This window comes from Saccostrea cucullata, unplaced genomic scaffold (assembly GCF_032062105.1).
Source record: "Saccostrea cucullata isolate Sc308-1 unplaced genomic scaffold, CSIRO_AGI_Scuc_v1 ctg105, whole genome shotgun sequence".
Lineage (NCBI taxonomy): Eukaryota > Metazoa > Mollusca > Bivalvia > Ostreida > Ostreidae > Saccostrea > Saccostrea cuccullata.
The window spans coordinates 104193-121579 of NW_026919155.1; the positions used below are offsets into that span (position 1 = coordinate 104193).

The window sequence follows — 17387 nt, forward strand, 5'->3', positions numbered from 1 at the left end:
TAAAAAAAGAATATTATGAATAATCTGGAAAAAATTCGCATTCATATCATTTGGCTCACGTTAATTTCTAAAAAGTTTCATTTCATTCGGAAGATAAACATCCTTGATAAAAACACCTATAAATGAAAATCTTGTAAAAAAAAAAAATGAATGTTCAAGAAAAAGACTCTTAAGCTCAAAATTTTATTGAGAAACCTTTTCCCTATCAATGATCTAATAGACTTTAAAACAGGAAATGCTCATTTATATTCAGAACTTCATATAAAACTTATCGCAACTTGAAAAACAGTTTGCGCAGTTTGATAAAACATACATGTAATATATATAAGTAAAATTATGACAACCGAGATGACTTGAACATTTCCACTGACAACTTTCCTTTATTACGTAATTATATTACACTTTCTTCGGCTTACGGCTCTACCAACTTATTCGCTACTCAAGTAGTTTTTCTGAGAAAGATTTTTTTTTAATTTTACGAGGTACGATGGCCGATATCAGCCTGTCTAAAAGAAAATTACAAGACCTATAATTTTGTCTTTTGTACATGTACATTTCTTGAAATTTGTACATGTACAAAAGACAAAATTGTTTCATATTAATTATTGGGCCTTTGTCTAATTGACTATGAATAGTTCCGTCCATCTGATCAATAAAAAAGATTCACCGCGGGTTTGACCGATGAACAGGGTATGCTTAGTCCTTCTAGGCATCGGATCCCACCTGTGGAATTTCCAGTGGCCCGTGTTTTATGCCTTTTTAACATATGTGTATGAATTGGTTGATGGATTTTTATTTAGATGGATCACTGTTCCTTATCTTTACCTTCTACATCCATTCAGTTGGGTTAGATTTGATATGTAAGGTCAGATTCAAGAGGAAGTAACGTTAAAGCTCCACTGATCGTTCATAAACGTTCCTTCTTCCTTAGCTGAAATGTTGAAACGCTTTAAACCAACATACCACCCAATTTGACACCCGAAACGTTGCTATAAAGGGACAAAATTAAAATCATAAGAATATAAGTTGCTATATAAATCAATCCTCCATGGTATCTGATCCCATCTTTGATGGTTTGGAGGCCCGTGTTTGCTCTGCTCCAAAATTTGTAGTGTTTAATAGACATTTGAGCTTGAATACTGTTCATATCAATATATTTCATTTATGTGGAAATGACATAAGGTGATAGGTGTCATTTCAGTTGGAATTATTTTCTTATTCAATACATGTAATAACGTGCAAAATGATTCTGCAAATCCATTATGGAAAAAATTAAAATATCTTACATTAAATGGTTAAAAACTAGACGTTTCAGTTTCAGCTGAGTGTACATGAAATAAAACGTATTTTTTGAGAGATTGAAAAGATTTTAAAAATGAATATCCAAGATAAGCGTCATGTCTTCGATACGTGTACTCTCTTGCTGTGCGACAATAGACAAGACCTTAAATATTTTAAAGAGCGTTGCATATACACTGAATTACATTTTAAAGCAACAGTGAAAATACGTAGATTGCTAATAGAAATATGTCGATAACTTTATACAGTTAAAGATTTCATGGCAGTCTCTGCTTTTTTTTTTGGTCTCGTATATGTAAGAAAAAAAATATATAAGGATAACCAAGAGACATTTCTACATATTAAGGAAAACCATTAGATAGGTGTATATATCCTAGGAGATCACCACGAGACATCTATCAGGAACAAGCAACTATGGACACGCCGTCTCACACTCGTTATAAAGAATATGATATTACAAGAAAATAGGTTTTCTGATATAAATAGCAAAATCTAAGCACTATAATGGTGACATGTAGATATTAAATAGGTTTGCCTTTGATTGTTTCTCTGAGAGGCAATCCCCTACATTAAAGGAAATATTTAATGCAGTAAATGGAATTCAAATAATAAACCTTAAAAGTTTATATTCAGGATTATCAATAATTATATAATAAACAATACTTATGACCGATTAATTGGATAATAGATAGTTATGAATAATTACACAGAGACATAATCTGACTATTAAGTTGATGTTACAGGGTTATTTACAATCTTGTTTAAAGCCAGTATTTCGAAAATTGTTGTATTTGTTATGAGGCGGATCGACAGAGGATGCTTATTGCTTTAAGTACCTCGTTGATTTGTTTCCAGCTGTTCGTGTCTTTGTCTTGTCAACAGTTTGTACTATTTATGGGATTTATGAGCCTGATCACTGTTCCTCAACTCCACTTTTCCCATTATGCTATCACATTCTTACATATGAGAGAGGGAGAGATAGGTTCGACTCAATGCAATGTTTTGCTTTTGTTCCGTAGTTGATCTGATGTCACAATACGTAACATTCCCTTGATCACTGATTGATATTTTCTTGCCGGGTCTATTAGGAATGTTCAGATCCTTCTGGTCGACATACCCCTCATTCTCATGTGACCGAGCTTCATTGACTGTACTCATCGGGAGAGTAATGGCGGGCAATATCGTATATCCTTCTTCTTCCACGTTTTCTTTATATTTATCGGACAGTGTTCGGTTATTTTTCTCCGTTTTCGTGGTGAGAAGCTCCAGATAAGCATTTTTTTCAATAGGCTTTAAATATTCATCATCTAATGGTTTATGTGTATCGTAAGTATCGGCGTAGGAATACTCGGGACCTTCCTTTATCTCATCATATACTTCTTCTTCTACATGCTGATGATTGTGTGGAAATGACCGGTATCTATTATTAGTTCTTGCGTTTTGCAGAACTTGGTCTGACATCATATTCTCTGGAAATGTCTCTTTTTCTTTCTTCCTGCAAAACATGTCATGTATTTGAAATAATCCAGAATTTTAAAGGTAAGGAGAATAAAAACAAGAAATTTTCCTATCATAAGGTATATGAAGCTAATGATTTTAAAAAAAAAAGCTAAAACTGAATTATACACTTAATATGCAGCTTGAATCGTCAGAGATCAGAGATCGTTGACAGTTTCCTCTAAATAACAGAATGGCCAGGGTTTTTCAAATTCATTCTAGCTCACATTTTTGAATTTTTTTTCGATTTATATAGTCCATTCCATATTCCAATTTATCATTATTAATATTTCTAGATTTCTAGATTTATCTGCTGAAAATGTCAGTGAAACGGAATAGTTGTTGTTTAGTTTCATATAAACGTTAGACCTACGTTTTTGTTTAAAGTCTTAAACACTAAAAAATATTAATTTTACGATCATTTAAATAGTCTGAAATTGCCAAAGTTTGGAAACTGCCCGGAAATAATACATGATGTTTTAGAGAGTATTGAAACCTCTCTGGAGACGGTGTTTGCTGTAATTATGAATTGCGTGTCGTATTATACCTTGTAGTAAAACCTTGATATACCTTGTAGTAAAACCTTAAGTTAATAAGGCACACAGTTGCGGAGGTCACTGAGCCTGAGAATTTACAATAGCCATAACGTAAGACCTGAATAAGGCAGTCAATTGGTTATAGAGAGAGAGGTGGCATACCACAGATAAAGGTGGGGGAAGTGCCAGGAGTCAGTATGTTTTTAGTGTCAGGACCGAAGAAATTCATTTGCGGGAGACACCCGTTGACCACAGTTAGTGGTTGTCCAATCAAGAAGAAACCTATTTGTATTATTGTATTATAACTGTATATTGGTCAACAAAAATCTGAGTTAACAGGTTAACGAACCTAAGTGTAACGCCTAGTGATACAAGCCATATCACCATACACCAAGCTTGGCCGCGTTACACGTTACAGTAGCTACTATTTTATTGATGATAAAACATCCATATGTTCCTAATTATTCATTTTATATTTTTCTGCCATGGAACTTAAGTCAGTACGACGGCGTATTCGCGCCATTTGACAATGTAGACAATTTTTTAAAAAATCGTTTGAACGATTTAGAAAATCGTTTGTACGATTTAGAAAATCGTTTGTACGATTTAGAAAATCGTTTGAACGATTTTTTAAAATCGTTTGTACGATTAAGAAAGTCGTTAGTGCGATTTAGAAAATCGTTTGTACGATTTGTATTTCTTGTTATTACACGCTGAAGCCTGGTAGAAAACATTGCACAAGTAGGACAACATATCCACGTCGTTGAAGGGATATTTCAAGATGGGTTTCACTTTTCGGAAATTGCACATATCCTTTCGCAATCTCACCGAGTCTTTGTTAGTGAACGAACGAACGCTGGAAAGGACAACAGCTAAGTTGGGACTGTTCAGACGAAAGAACAAATTCGACATAGGGGATGTAGCTCTTTTCATCGAGGAAACAAATGAGTCATGTTGTCAATTGCAGGGATACAGGTGATTGCACTGGAAAGCTATTATGGCAGGATTTACCGCTTCTATTTAGAAAATCCGCACGGAGTGTGTTCAAGGGAAAAAAACAGATAAAGACGAAGATTGTAACAAAGGTCCATGACAACAATATTCATACAGTTTAATTAACAAGATACAATTTATTATAAGTGTTTCTGTATCAGTTAAAGTCAGCAGCGAAAGGACTTCTCTATACAATAGCTTTACCAGGCTTCTTATCCAGTTCGCTTCTGTTTCGAATCAGAAGAAAAAATCATACAACGATTTTCTAAATCGTTCAAAAGTTTTTTTTTTAAATCGTTCAAACGATTTTTTTTAAAATCGTTCAGACGATTTTCTAAATCGTACAAACGATTTTCAGAATTGTACAAACGATTTTTAAAAAATCGTACAAACGATTTAAAAAATCGTTCAAACGATTTAAAAAATCGTACAACCGATTTAAATTTTTTTTTCTACTTTGTCAAATGGCACGAATACGCCGTCGTAAGTCAGTCATTGTAATTATGTAAAATTCTGTTTTAAGAAGCATGGATATGAAGGAAAAGCCTTTTACTTTATTTTTTTTATTATTTAAAATTCATTTTTATCTACCTACTTATGACCTACCTACAGACAACTATGAAGATACCAGCAATAATAATGAGGAATACAAGACCTCCAGGTACCCCAGTAATCAGCGGTAAGTTCTCTGTAAATTAATGAGAGGGATTAATCAAACAAATGTTCTACGTGTAATGATGTAACACTGTTTTCATGAACTTGTTGTTTTTATTCAGTCATTTGTATGCAGTTTTTTGAAATAATGTCTCCTATTTCAAAATACTATTTCAGTGAGTTAATTAATGCAGACAAACAATTCAAGTATGAATGTAAAACTGGTATGAAAATTGACACGAAGAAGCCTTTCTTAAAGATGAAAATCTCATATTTTAAATGCTATTGTAAAAAAAAATTAAATATTTTCCAGTATAGAGCATCCAAGGCATCTCTATCGTTTTCTTGATCCAGGAAGTGCCTTAAGCTGTTTATGACCCCAACCTGTGAAGAAGTCTGGAGTCTGAGTCGTCGGGGCACCTGCCATGGTATTAACCGAGTTTGTGATCGAAGGTGAGATCGACATTTGTGTTGTACTTCTAATTTGCGACGGTGCAAAGGTACAGTCTAAAAAAGAAAAAAAAAGTATCTCTGTGAATAACGCTTAGATCACAAATTTGTCTAAAATATTTTATTAGTCCCCCACAGCGGAAACCAGAGGTAACTACAGATTTTCCTCCTCGTCTGTCTTTCTGTCCGTATAGCTGTGCCTCCGTATGTCCGTCAGTTTGCCCACTTGGTTTTCCGTTCCTTTTCTCTTAATGTGTCCAGATATGGAGCTGAAATTTGGTGTGTGCATGGGAGTATCTTGCTGTGTTACAGATCAAGTTTGCATTTTGTTAATCTTGGATTTTTTTTGACTGAATTATGATATTTAATGTGAAACAGATTATACATTTGCCAGACGGGTACTAGTATTGCTAATTCTAGAAACATGAAATAAAAACAATGTACTATTTTCATTTGTATTTCTATATAAATTATCGATAAAGCAAAAAGTTCGTATATCAATATGTTCAGCTGCATAAGTCTGCGCATTTAGATTTTGACCTGCTAACAAAATGAATTTTTACTGCCTCCATATAGATGCATTTTGTGTAATATATCCATTTCTATTTGTTTTCTGTGTGCATGGGAGGGGATTATTGGATTTGGCATAGGAAACTTCGTGTAATTAAAATCTATTAAACATTTCTCAAATCTAAATTGACAATTTTATTTTACAATAAAATAGAAATGGAAGGGATCCCTGTCTAGTGTGTTGGGTATGCCAGCCTGGGGATATCAAAGATTATGGAAAGCCCTTTTACTATTTATTCGGAAAATAAAATTTATTTTAAATTTAGAGAGACATCTTTTAAAAAAAAAAATATCTCCCAAATTAAAGAGATATCTCTCATTTTTAAGAGATATCTCTATAAGAAAGAGATATCTCTAAAACTTAGAGAGATATCTCTTTTAAATAGAAAGATATCTCTTCCACTTGAAAAGATATCTCTTTCTCCTTGAGAGATATTGCTTTTGTGAAAAGAGATCTCTTTGAACGTTAAAAAGATATCTCTTTCTCTTAGAGAGATATCTGTTTTACTTTTGGAGATATCTTTCCAAGTTAAAGAGATATCTCTTAAAGTAAAAGGTATATCTCTTTTAGTTTATCTTAAGAGATATCTCTCAAAGTGAAAGAGATATCTTTCAAAAGTGTCTTTAGAAAAGAGATATCTCTCAAACAAAAAGAGATATCTCTTTATTGCAAAGAGATATCTCTCTTCATTATTTTTATTAAAATTGCGTTTTTAATGACTTCTCCCTTTATCGGAAGTAAGCTTTTATCCACGGAAATGGATTAAAGTATTTAATTTGCAAACATATTCATGATATTCTACATTATAGCTTTACTAAACGTGACAAGTAATTCAGTGTTGTCTAGATTTCAAATGAGTAATTGTTGATTATTTCAAAAGCTGAGAAAATTCGGTCCACTGCATTTGAGCTATTATGCTTACTTTCGTTTTCCTGAATATTAAATTTTTAGCATTGTTTATCAACGAAGTTGCAATTATTATTTGTTGTTTCAAATAAGAGATTTATAACATTTTTGTCTGAATAGTTCATATATTATTCTGGATATGACATGCTCAGTCTTTTTTCGAGCGAAATAATTCCAGAGACTTTACTTCCTGTTTCGCTTTCGTTTGAAAGGGGGGAATAAATTATTCCATTTTAGGGATCACTGGAAAAAAGATATCTCTTTCATTAAAAGAGATATCTTTAGCTTATGAAGATATATCTTTTTGAAAATCTAAAGAGATATCTCTCTAACTAAGAAAGATATCTCTTTAATCTTGTTGAAGAGATATCTCTCTAACTTTCAGAGACATCTCTCTCGCTTAAAGAGATATCTCTTTAGCTTATAAAGATGTCTCTCTAAGTAAAAGAGATATCTCTCTTACAAAAAGAGATATCTCAATTGTTTAAAGAGATATCTCTCTGAGGTATGAAGATATCTCTAATAGTCAAAGAGATATCTCTATAAGCTAAAGAGATATCTCTCTATGCTTACGAGATATCTCTCTTATTGAAAGAAAATTTCTAGTTCACGAATAAATAATAAAAGGACTTGCCATAAAAGATAGCTGGAAACGTGCTTCGCCCGCTATGCAATTTTTTTCCAGTTCCAGCGCTTGCATACCCAACAAACTAGACAGTGATTCCTTATATTTTAGTGCGAAGAAGCGATGACATTATAACTCAAGATTATTTGAATTAATATCTAAGAGTATGTATATTAAAACATTCATTGTCCCCCGCTTTCGCGTAAATGAGGGGACATTAAATTTCATTCGTCTGTCTGCCCTTCAGAATACATATGATAGGGCGTACAAATTTGACACTATATGCCATAAATAATGACATTGCATCCACTAAGACACCGAAAGCGAGAGACCACAATTCTTAAAATTTGCTTGTGTTTGCTAAGTGTCCAATACAAACTTACTGATGACATCGCATGAATCTAGTAGAGGATCAAAAATCAAAATGTTGTCTATACCAAAGATACTGGATATTCCACCTCTCCTAGCATGTATGTTGATCTTCAAAAATGAAAATTCAATAATTACCTTGCCATTTGAAATCTATACCTCTCTCTCTCTCTCTCTCTCTCTCTCTCTCTCTCTCTCTCTCTCTCTGTTAATTTAACATATACACGAATGTGTATATTTATTACATAACTAGTAAAATAAATACAGGTTTTACGGCGTATGCAATATCTCTTATTTCAAAGGGCTGATATGGATAAGCAGGGTTGAAACGTATATATTACATTTTTTGTAGATTAAACATTTAAAATGCAGTTCTTATTACGAACACATAATTATTTCGTTAATTTTATTCTAAATATCTGTTTTCATAAGATTATGGAGTTGTATATGCTCCAGTAGACATGTGCTGTATTTTACTACTAGGTTTGTACCGTAATCAAATATAATGTAATATCTTCGTTTTCCTGTCACATCCTTTAGCCCGAGACACCAATATCAGCCAGAAACATAAGGCTAAAAGCAAAAGTGTCTCAGCTGAAACCGAGTGTGATATGGAAAAAGAGTATAGCTTATTCTTATTTGAAAAAAAGGGTTATTTATTTAACCTTTTTGAAGGAAAAAAAGGTTAATTTATTTCCTTTCACTGACATATAACGATGCACATACTGTGGATAGTGGATTTATTGGTAGTGCAATGCCAACACAATGCCATTCGTTGCCTTGATTGCCCTCCTTTACCAACAAAGGCTGAACTCCTTCCTCCGTAGTGACGTTTACCCAGAGGGACCCCATTTGTGATCCCCACATATGAAAGGCAAAAAATAGACATCCACCATTAGCATTTGGGATCTCCAGGATTGCATCCGTCACAGTTTCATTTCCGTAAAAATATGCATAGTATTCTGCAATAGTATTAATTTTATAAAATAAATTGAAACAGAAGGATGCTTAAAAAATTATTATGTATATTCTACGAATACATACCTCCTTGGAAAGCAGTCTTTGGTCCCGAATTAGCTAAGGGAGTTTCGAATCGAGATACCTTAAAATTAACATTTACCCATCCACAAGCATTGCCATCTTCGAATCCACAGAATGTACTTTCCACTAAAAGAAACATGAATAAAAAACATGTTCCAAAACAATCCTTATACATGTTTTAATAACTTCATTAGGAGTTATTAATAGCCCAAATACGATGCATTGACTAGCTCAGGTTTTATGCCTATTATTGTTAACATTTTCTGTTATAAAGCTAAAACTATCTGTCTGTTTTTAAGCAATTAATATTTTATGAGGAGTAAAAATGGCATTTATAGAGCAGTTTCTGAATTAGGCTAATATTATTTTGCATACTGATTTTTTTCTTAGATATTTCTAAAATACTTAATCAAATTAGATAAAGTCTACAAGTCTTATATGTGTAGTTTGAGTATCATTGTACGGTGTGTTTTTATGTATAGTTAATGAATATTTACATAAATTTATGCTATTTCTCTGTTATAAAAATATACTAAACGCTATCATTTTTATTTTTGTATGAAGTTGTAACCAGCAGGGGGTTAAAGATACGTTCATGATTATTAAATATCAAACATAGCAATAAAATCTATACGAAATCTTAATACATCGTACTTATTTGAAAAAGTTAGAAAAGCAATGAAACACAATTTGTCATAGACATTAAACATCAAGATTTATTCCCATTAATACGTAATCAATATAACTATATACCTCCCGGTATTAAGTTGAGAGTAGACGAGCATCTAAGAGTGCATTGGTACTGAAAAGTAACTATGACATTGCAGTTTTTGTCATTTAACAATTATATTGAGCATACGAGTATGTTCAGTTAAAATGGTTTCGTTTAACTCTCAGCTTCTATAAAGTAGGATGATTAAATGATGAGTTCAAAATTCAGTTACACAGAGTCAGTAACCTGGGGGTCGTAACATAAAGGATACTTAAGTCTAAGACCGTGCTTAAGTAGGACTTAAGTACAGGCTAAAACTTAAGACCGTAACTAGAAGCGTGCTAAGATTTGGCAATCTTAGCAAAACTTAGGCAGTCGGTAGAGGTGACTTAAGTATATCTTAACTTTCTTGTACATATATTTAGAATTATTTAATGTAGACTTTCGATGTTCAAACATTTCTCTATTCATAATATACATTAAAGAAAATAATTATCTCTATTTGACGCTGCATAATTTAAGAATTTTACTTTTTCGTGGGGGGAGGGGGGGGGGGGCTGATCACTGATTCCAATATTACTCCCAACATAGCATACATATAAATAAATAAAAATAATTTTAGGGATCACTCCCAACACAGCATTCATGTAAATACAAAATTTAATTTTAGGGATACATCTGAAATTAGTGGGGTCTCGGTTATAGAAATAAATTGAACACAGTAATAAACCATGGATCAGTATGTTCACTTTGAAAATATGAGTTGAAATAATTTGTTAAAGACAGAAAAGAAAGAGGGTGATGACAGTAACAGTAATATTATAAAAAGTATCTGTAAAGTATAAAATAAATATAGAACGCGAGAAGTGCGGATTTAGACAGGGCTCACTACAGTTCGAGATCGAGAGAGAGAGAGAAATTGCTGTTAATAGGAGACATATTTGTTTCCAAACATTCCGAACAATTCATTACATAATTATAATTTTAATATGAAATCTAATCTAAAATAACTTAAACCGATAGGCAAGGACGTCAACTTTTATATGTAATTAATTAAAACCCTAACTGAATAACTTTTAGCAATATATCTATACAAAATCAAAAACCATTGGTTGACGTATATGAAATATTTTTAACATAAGTTTGACTTAGCTAAGACCTCGCTTAGTTCACTTTATGTTACGATTTAAGACATACTTAAGTAGTACTTAGACAGGTCCTAAGATTGTGCCTAAAACGTACTTACGACGCTACTTAAGTCAAAAACTTAGCAAGCTTTATGTTACGAGCCCCTGTATTTTAAGTCAAACAGATCGAGTAGATTTCAAAGAAACTGATTTTTTTTACCTTTCTGTTAAAAATTGAAGAGGTAGTATAGTGTTTCATCATAAATTGTTGGACACATTTCAAAAGAATCACGTGTTGCAGTTTCATGCAGATAATGCATTGTGTGATTTAAATGCTTTACAATTTCTTTATAAAAAAAAATTAAAATATCAGCATTAAAATACAAATATTTTGTACCAAACTGTGTATGACAAATTGACGGATCAGCATATAATGCAGTGATAAAATCAAAGCGATATACTTTGAATTCCCCAAATTTAGTATCTAATGGTGACCTTTTAGTAAAGCATGCTTTTCATCATGATGCTATACTATCCTTCCAGTAATAATTTGCCACTTTGTTTGATCAAACCTGCTTTACTTTCAAATGTTAATTCACCACCTTATTTCTATTGGGTGCTTGTTTTCAATAAAATAAATACTATTTTGTATATGTGAAATAGAGAATCAAGGAATACGCTAATAATACTGACCAACTGCTTTGAATGATTGTTTACAAACACGCAGTTGTAATAAGAAACAACACGTGGTTAGTTAAAACATTTGTCATCTTCTCTGTTTACATGCAAAATGGTATTCTTTTCATTGAAATCAAAAATGCAAAATACAAAACCAAATCCATGAGACATATGCATGGTGAATGTGATCAACATTTTGTAATTTTGTAATTTTAGCACATTTGATCAAACAAAGTGACACGCTATTATTTGAATGATATCTAGTAAATCAAAATGAAGTAGAATAAATAAACAACTTGTTCTAGGCACTAATTATAAAAGTTATTTATGGCTGTATTTGCAGCACGAAACCAACACGTATCCGACCTCGTGACCTGCTTGTGAAGAGACTCCTTTGTGGACAATGCCAGCTATTATATAGGTGTTAATGCTAACCTTCTTCATTTGAGTTATTGATTTGTATTCATTCTAGATTAATTGAATTACATAAAAAATATATAAATATTGCAGGTGGTTGAGTGTACCATTGAAAATTTTTACCACAAGAAAAACATTGTCAACCGCAGCAGAGGTTGATAATGATTTTAATTCCCTATTCCAATCAAATCAGTTATAAAAAAAATCATACCTTCATGAAAAGAAATTAAACCTAAAATGCATGACAAAATAACAGCTGTCCTGACATCCATTTTGGACGTACGTAGGATGCAGTCACGCATTTAAATTAGTTTTTATTATCAGGCAACAAGGAAATAGAATACCTGTGTCTACATATGTATCTTGCTTTGAAGACTAGTGTAGTAATGTACTTCTGTATCAAATGAATTTTTCTCATGGAGTAATTTAAATCGGAGGATTAATAGGTAAATGAATTAAATAGTATATGTACATTCCAGAAAGCTAAAGGGTCACTGTAGTATTTTTTTCAGTAACTAGGGGGCGAAACCCTCAAGGGATTAAAGGGCTCCCGGCAATGAAGTTTTCCTCATAGGTACATGTAAAACCTATATTAGAAATGTAATGTATATTTTATTTTTATTTCATTCCCTATGGATGTGAGAAACATGGCGTCAATATGGCGTCCATAGTCCTCTTCAAATTGAATTTCGCAGCAATTTCCGCCTTCCCGAGATGTGAGTGAATCGTCACTAAAATTCCAATAATAGTCGTTAACGACGGTTAATGATTTCCAGTACTAAAATAATAATAATTAACATGAAAGTATAATATTATTTTATGGCACATATCCTTGGAATTTTCCTTTTGAATGAAAAAAAGGAATGATACATCCAACAATTATCGTTTTTTAAAAAATATATTTAAAACAATCAAATCAGTAAATACAGACACCCGTAATAGTGTAACATTTCATTGCTAAAGCCTAAAAACTTCTAGAGATATCACCCTGAAATAAATGTTTTACACGAAAAGAGAATGCATGAATTTTTGACCTTGATCTTTGTCCTTTTGACCGAAAATAAATAGTGGTCTTTCCTCCAGTTATTAAATTTCACTACAAAAGTTCCAAAGGTTATGGAGAAATCGGGCAAATACGAAAGTGTAACAGACAGACAGAAATACAGAGTTAAGAACGGACATACCGAAATTAAAATCCCTCAATTTGTTAGTAATAATGTCTATGTTTGGAAAAGAGAAAATAATTTTGATGGAGAGTTTCAATAAATATTGTATATGTGCAAAAAGAATAAAGAACTAGAAAGATCTTCAACAAGAGAACATAATACACAGACACCTAGAAATTTTACAGATGAAATCGTCTACTTATAAGGAATTAATGTTCACTTTTAACGGTCACACCTATATGACTATGTATGGATCGTGTAGAAAATAAATTCCAAAGAGGGTGAAAAAACAGACGTCTAGAAATTCTTTTGAAACACGTCAGCCAAAATACAACACAAAGTTAGGTTTTATTTGCTACCAAGGTCATAATACGGTAATAATATGATAAGTTCATAATACCGGGGGTAAATAATAAAATTTACAAAATGCTGAATGAAATATATGGAGGTAATGAACGGTATCCAAGCATCAAACAATAAAAATCAGGAGCAGAGCAAACACGGACCTCTTTAACATCAGAGGTGGGATCAGGTGCCATGGAGGAATGAGTATCTCCTGCATCAGTCACAACCGTCGTGTGCTCCTTGTCATGATCGGAAACGTACGGACAAGGTCATTGTGTCGACCATAGAACTTAGAAAATGATGATTTTAAACGAGACTGCTTATATTACTATTTCATCAACTTGTTTGTCATTAACTTACTTCCTTTTAAAAATTGTTCGCACGTAGAGCTCTTGCGTATTGAAACAACTGAGAGATAATCAGGTGATAAGAATAATAGTACATTGCTGCATAAGTAAGGGAAATTAACGATTCAAAAGTTAAAATCATCACCTTCATCATAAAGTGTTGCTGTTAGATTATCCTTAACGACTTTTTCTAGTAAAATAAACAAACATGTGGTATCTTTGATCTAAAGTTCATCGGCACATATCGTGTCAGGGAGGGACGTGCTTGCTCCTTTATTGTGCTTGACCACGCCTATGATATTTTTGGAGGTCAGGGTTTGATCTTCTCCAAATCTGAATTGTTTCAATAAGCTTTTGGACTTTTATTGTTTGTTGTCCTTTCATGTCATTGGAAAGTAAAATTCTAAAATTGAGGGTATTTAAAGTTTATATCATGCCTCCTGCAAACCAAGTAACTTAAACTTAATTTATCCGGTGAACTTAAACTTTGTCTTCATGAAAATTCCCTTTTCTACGGAAGCCGATAGATGCCAGGTAGAAAAAATATTTTATCTGGCGGCCGCCATATAAATAACTGCTGGCTGCATGTATTTAAAAATGTATTTGAAACAATTTCAATAATTCTCAAACATCACTTATTGACCAATCAATTCTTCATTGTTGAATGCTAGTTCAAAAATACTCAACCTATGCTTACTTCTAATGAAATATATGGATAAAACGGACAATATTAAAGCCCAAAAGTCCATAAAACAATATAAATCCACATTATTTTTATAGTATCAACATTACCAATACATGATTCAAGCTTAAGGTGTGAAAAACGGTTTCCATTCACTTACCCCAAGATTCTGGAATATTTTTTCTTATCTGTAAAACTTGTATTCTTTATTGCGACTGAAGCGTTAATAATGAAATTCTTTTTCATTCATTATTTTTTAAAATAAAATTTATATTTGTCTACATGTATACTTTTCTTTTACTTAACCTTTGTCTTTCACATCCCCCCACTAAGTAGTCGCATCTAAAATATATATGATTTTTTTTTAATGAAAATAAAAAGATGTCATAGATAGCTTTCTAAAACCAATTTGAATTCAAAGATCAATGTAGAGGTTTTCATCACGACCTACACGTAATATTTTTCTAACAATATTGCCAATCAGAGAGATGGAAATTATTTATATATATACCTTTACACCAATACGTGACAAAAATTATATAATACAACATTATTGGTGTGATAAGTAACCTATTACATAAAGGATTTTTTTTAGAATATCTTGTAGCACAGGTGATCTTTCGCATTGCAAGTTAATAACTTTCGACAAAGAATGATCAGTCTGATGAATCAACATAAGAATTTCGTTAAAATTTTAAATATTGACTCCTTTGGAGAGATATATGAAAAATATCATCTTAAATACAAGTTTACCTTATTGAAATTTGATACAAAACGTTAACATTAAAAAATTATAAAATACACACAGTTAATGAGCATTTTACGACATAAACAGCAACTGGAAAAATTAGAATTTACACTATCCAAGGATGGAGCACTTTTTTATCAATAATAATGATTATGGCTTTGCTCTCCTTAAGCAGAATAATTTTAATTTTTCCATATGTATTCCTGTAAAATTAGCTTATTGTGGCCCTACCCAACCTGAATATGAACAATTCTGAATTTATACTACTTGAAAATGCTTCCTTTGTGTATAATAGCAATCATGGCTTTAGCAGACATTTTTTTCCAGGAGAATTCTTCTATATTTAACCCTCTGCTGTTCCCTCGAATCTGTGTGAACACAATTTAAATTAACTTGATGCTACTATACATAAGGAAGCATATGCATAAATATGACTAGCAATGGCTAACTGATCTTCAGAAGAAGGTTATTATATTAAGGACAGATGATACAAACTTTTGTCAAAAAATTCAAAAATAACAACTTGGGTTATGTTTTAATGAGTAAAATGAATAAGGTTCACAGCGTAGTTTTTAATTTCTTTATTCAAAGTTTCACAAAAATGGGATTTGAAGTGAAAAATATTTGTAAAGTTTAACAAGGATGGTTTCAGAAAGGTAGAATTTTGAACATCACAGAAGGTTTAAAATTTCCTTATATTCATGAAATTTATTATTTGCATCAATTGCAATGATATTAGGCCAAAAATATATACTAATCCAAACATCCCTTTTTTGTTTGTATCATCTGTCCTTAAAAGAATGTAAAAATATGTGGAGAAAATGCACAGCATTCAGGCTCAAAACTACATAAATCGATACAAAATAGGAGCAGAGCAAACACAGACCTCCAAAACATTAGACGTTGGATCAGGTGCCATTGAGAAGTGATCATCACCTGCCAATCGGGTACACCCGCCGTGTGCTCCTTGTCTTGATCAAGGTATAATAGAAAAATCAGTCGTCAATTAAGTGTGTAAATAATGGACTAACAATTGATAGCGTTTGTCAGCATTAGACTCAATGATAAATTACTTGCTGACAAGGTCATTTTATCGACCATGGAACTTATGAAATGATGACATTAAACGAGATTGCTGATATCCTCGTTTCATCAATTTGTTTGTCAGTAATTCAATTAGTTTAAGAAATATAGTTCATACTTAGAGCATAATCTTGCGTATCGAATCAACAGAGATATATAAACTCCGTATGTAGGTGATGAAGATAAATTGCTGCATAAGTAAGGGAAGTTAACGATAGAAAAGTGAAAGGTATCATGCTTATCATAAACCATTACCATTAACGTCTTTTTCAAGTAAAATATCCAAATAAGAAACAGATGTGTCATACTCTGTGGTATCTTTTATCTCAAGCTCACCAGGATATATCGAATCGGCATTATAACAATTGTTACCGGTAATTGACATTACATCATCGATATATCTTAATGTTGAGTTGAAGGCCACAACAAATATTTTCTTCTTTTCACGTATAAATTTTGGACAAATTCTACTTCATATGAAATAGGTCTGATAATAACAGGGTGCAAATGGTACTTATTGGAATAGATTGCTGCAAGACCTGGTCTCCCAAAACAACATAGATTTTGTCAGTCAGAAACTCAAGCATCTTTTTGCAGCTGTCAATGATATAAAATAGTTTTAACTTTAATTTATCGTGGGGAATGGTTGTGTTCTGGAACTTTACTGGAACCCGCTGCTCATTTATGTAAGGATTTTTTTGAAGTTTCGGAAAGACCTTAATCAGCAAAATCATAGCAGAAAGCATTTATAGGAAAGGAATGAAATGCAGATATGTCCATCTAATATCAGTAACTCAAATGTTTCCAAACAAAGACATGGTTCCTTTATATAACATAGGCCTTGAACAAATCATTTTAGTATGTAAATACATCGGTCATGGCATACATACAATCGAGCACTATAAAAAAGAAATAATTTGCAGAACAATTTCTTCCAATTAACAAAATTTCCCCCTTATTTCTTCCAAAGTGTAATTCTATATTTTTCCAGGTGTTTATTTATATAGTTATTATACCCCCTTTAAAAGTGGCAGGGTATGTAGTTATCGGGATATCCGTCCGTTCGTCTGTACCTCGATCCGTCCGTCTGTCTGTAAGTCCATCTGTTACGTTTTGGGGTACACGTCTCTAATCCGCATCT

At 32.3% G+C, this 17387-nt stretch overlaps 1 protein-coding gene across 1 annotated transcript; it reads right to left on the reverse strand.

Moving 5' to 3' along the window:
- Positions 1-587: 587 nt before the first annotated feature.
- On the reverse strand, positions 588-12159 carry LOC134280307 (uncharacterized). Its single transcript, XM_062762723.1, has 7 exons — positions 12087-12159; positions 8945-9067; positions 8627-8862; positions 7915-8011; positions 5364-5486; positions 4932-5013; positions 588-2794 (listed from the first exon to the last, which is right to left on the reverse strand). The coding sequence occupies exons 1-7, from the start codon at positions 12145-12147 to the stop codon at positions 2257-2259; spliced, it is 1260 nt and encodes a 419-aa protein (XP_062618707.1). The 5' UTR covers positions 12148-12159; the 3' UTR covers positions 588-2256.
- Between the last annotated feature and the right edge of the window lie 5228 nt (positions 12160-17387).

Excerpts from the sequence above, each read along its gene's own strand:
- LOC134280307 (XM_062762723.1), bottom strand. The coding sequence starts at position 12,147 with ATGGATGTCAGGACAGCTGTTATTTTGTCATGCATTTTAGGTTTAATT. Across the intron at positions 5,014-5,363 it reads GACTCCAGACTTCTTCACAG|AGAACTTACCGCTGATTACT; the intron begins GTTGGGGTCATA and ends ATTAATTTACAG. Across the intron at positions 2,795-4,931 it reads ATCTTCATAGTTGTCTGTAG|GAAGAAAGAAAAAGAGACAT; the intron begins GTAGGTCATAAG and ends CATGTTTTGCAG.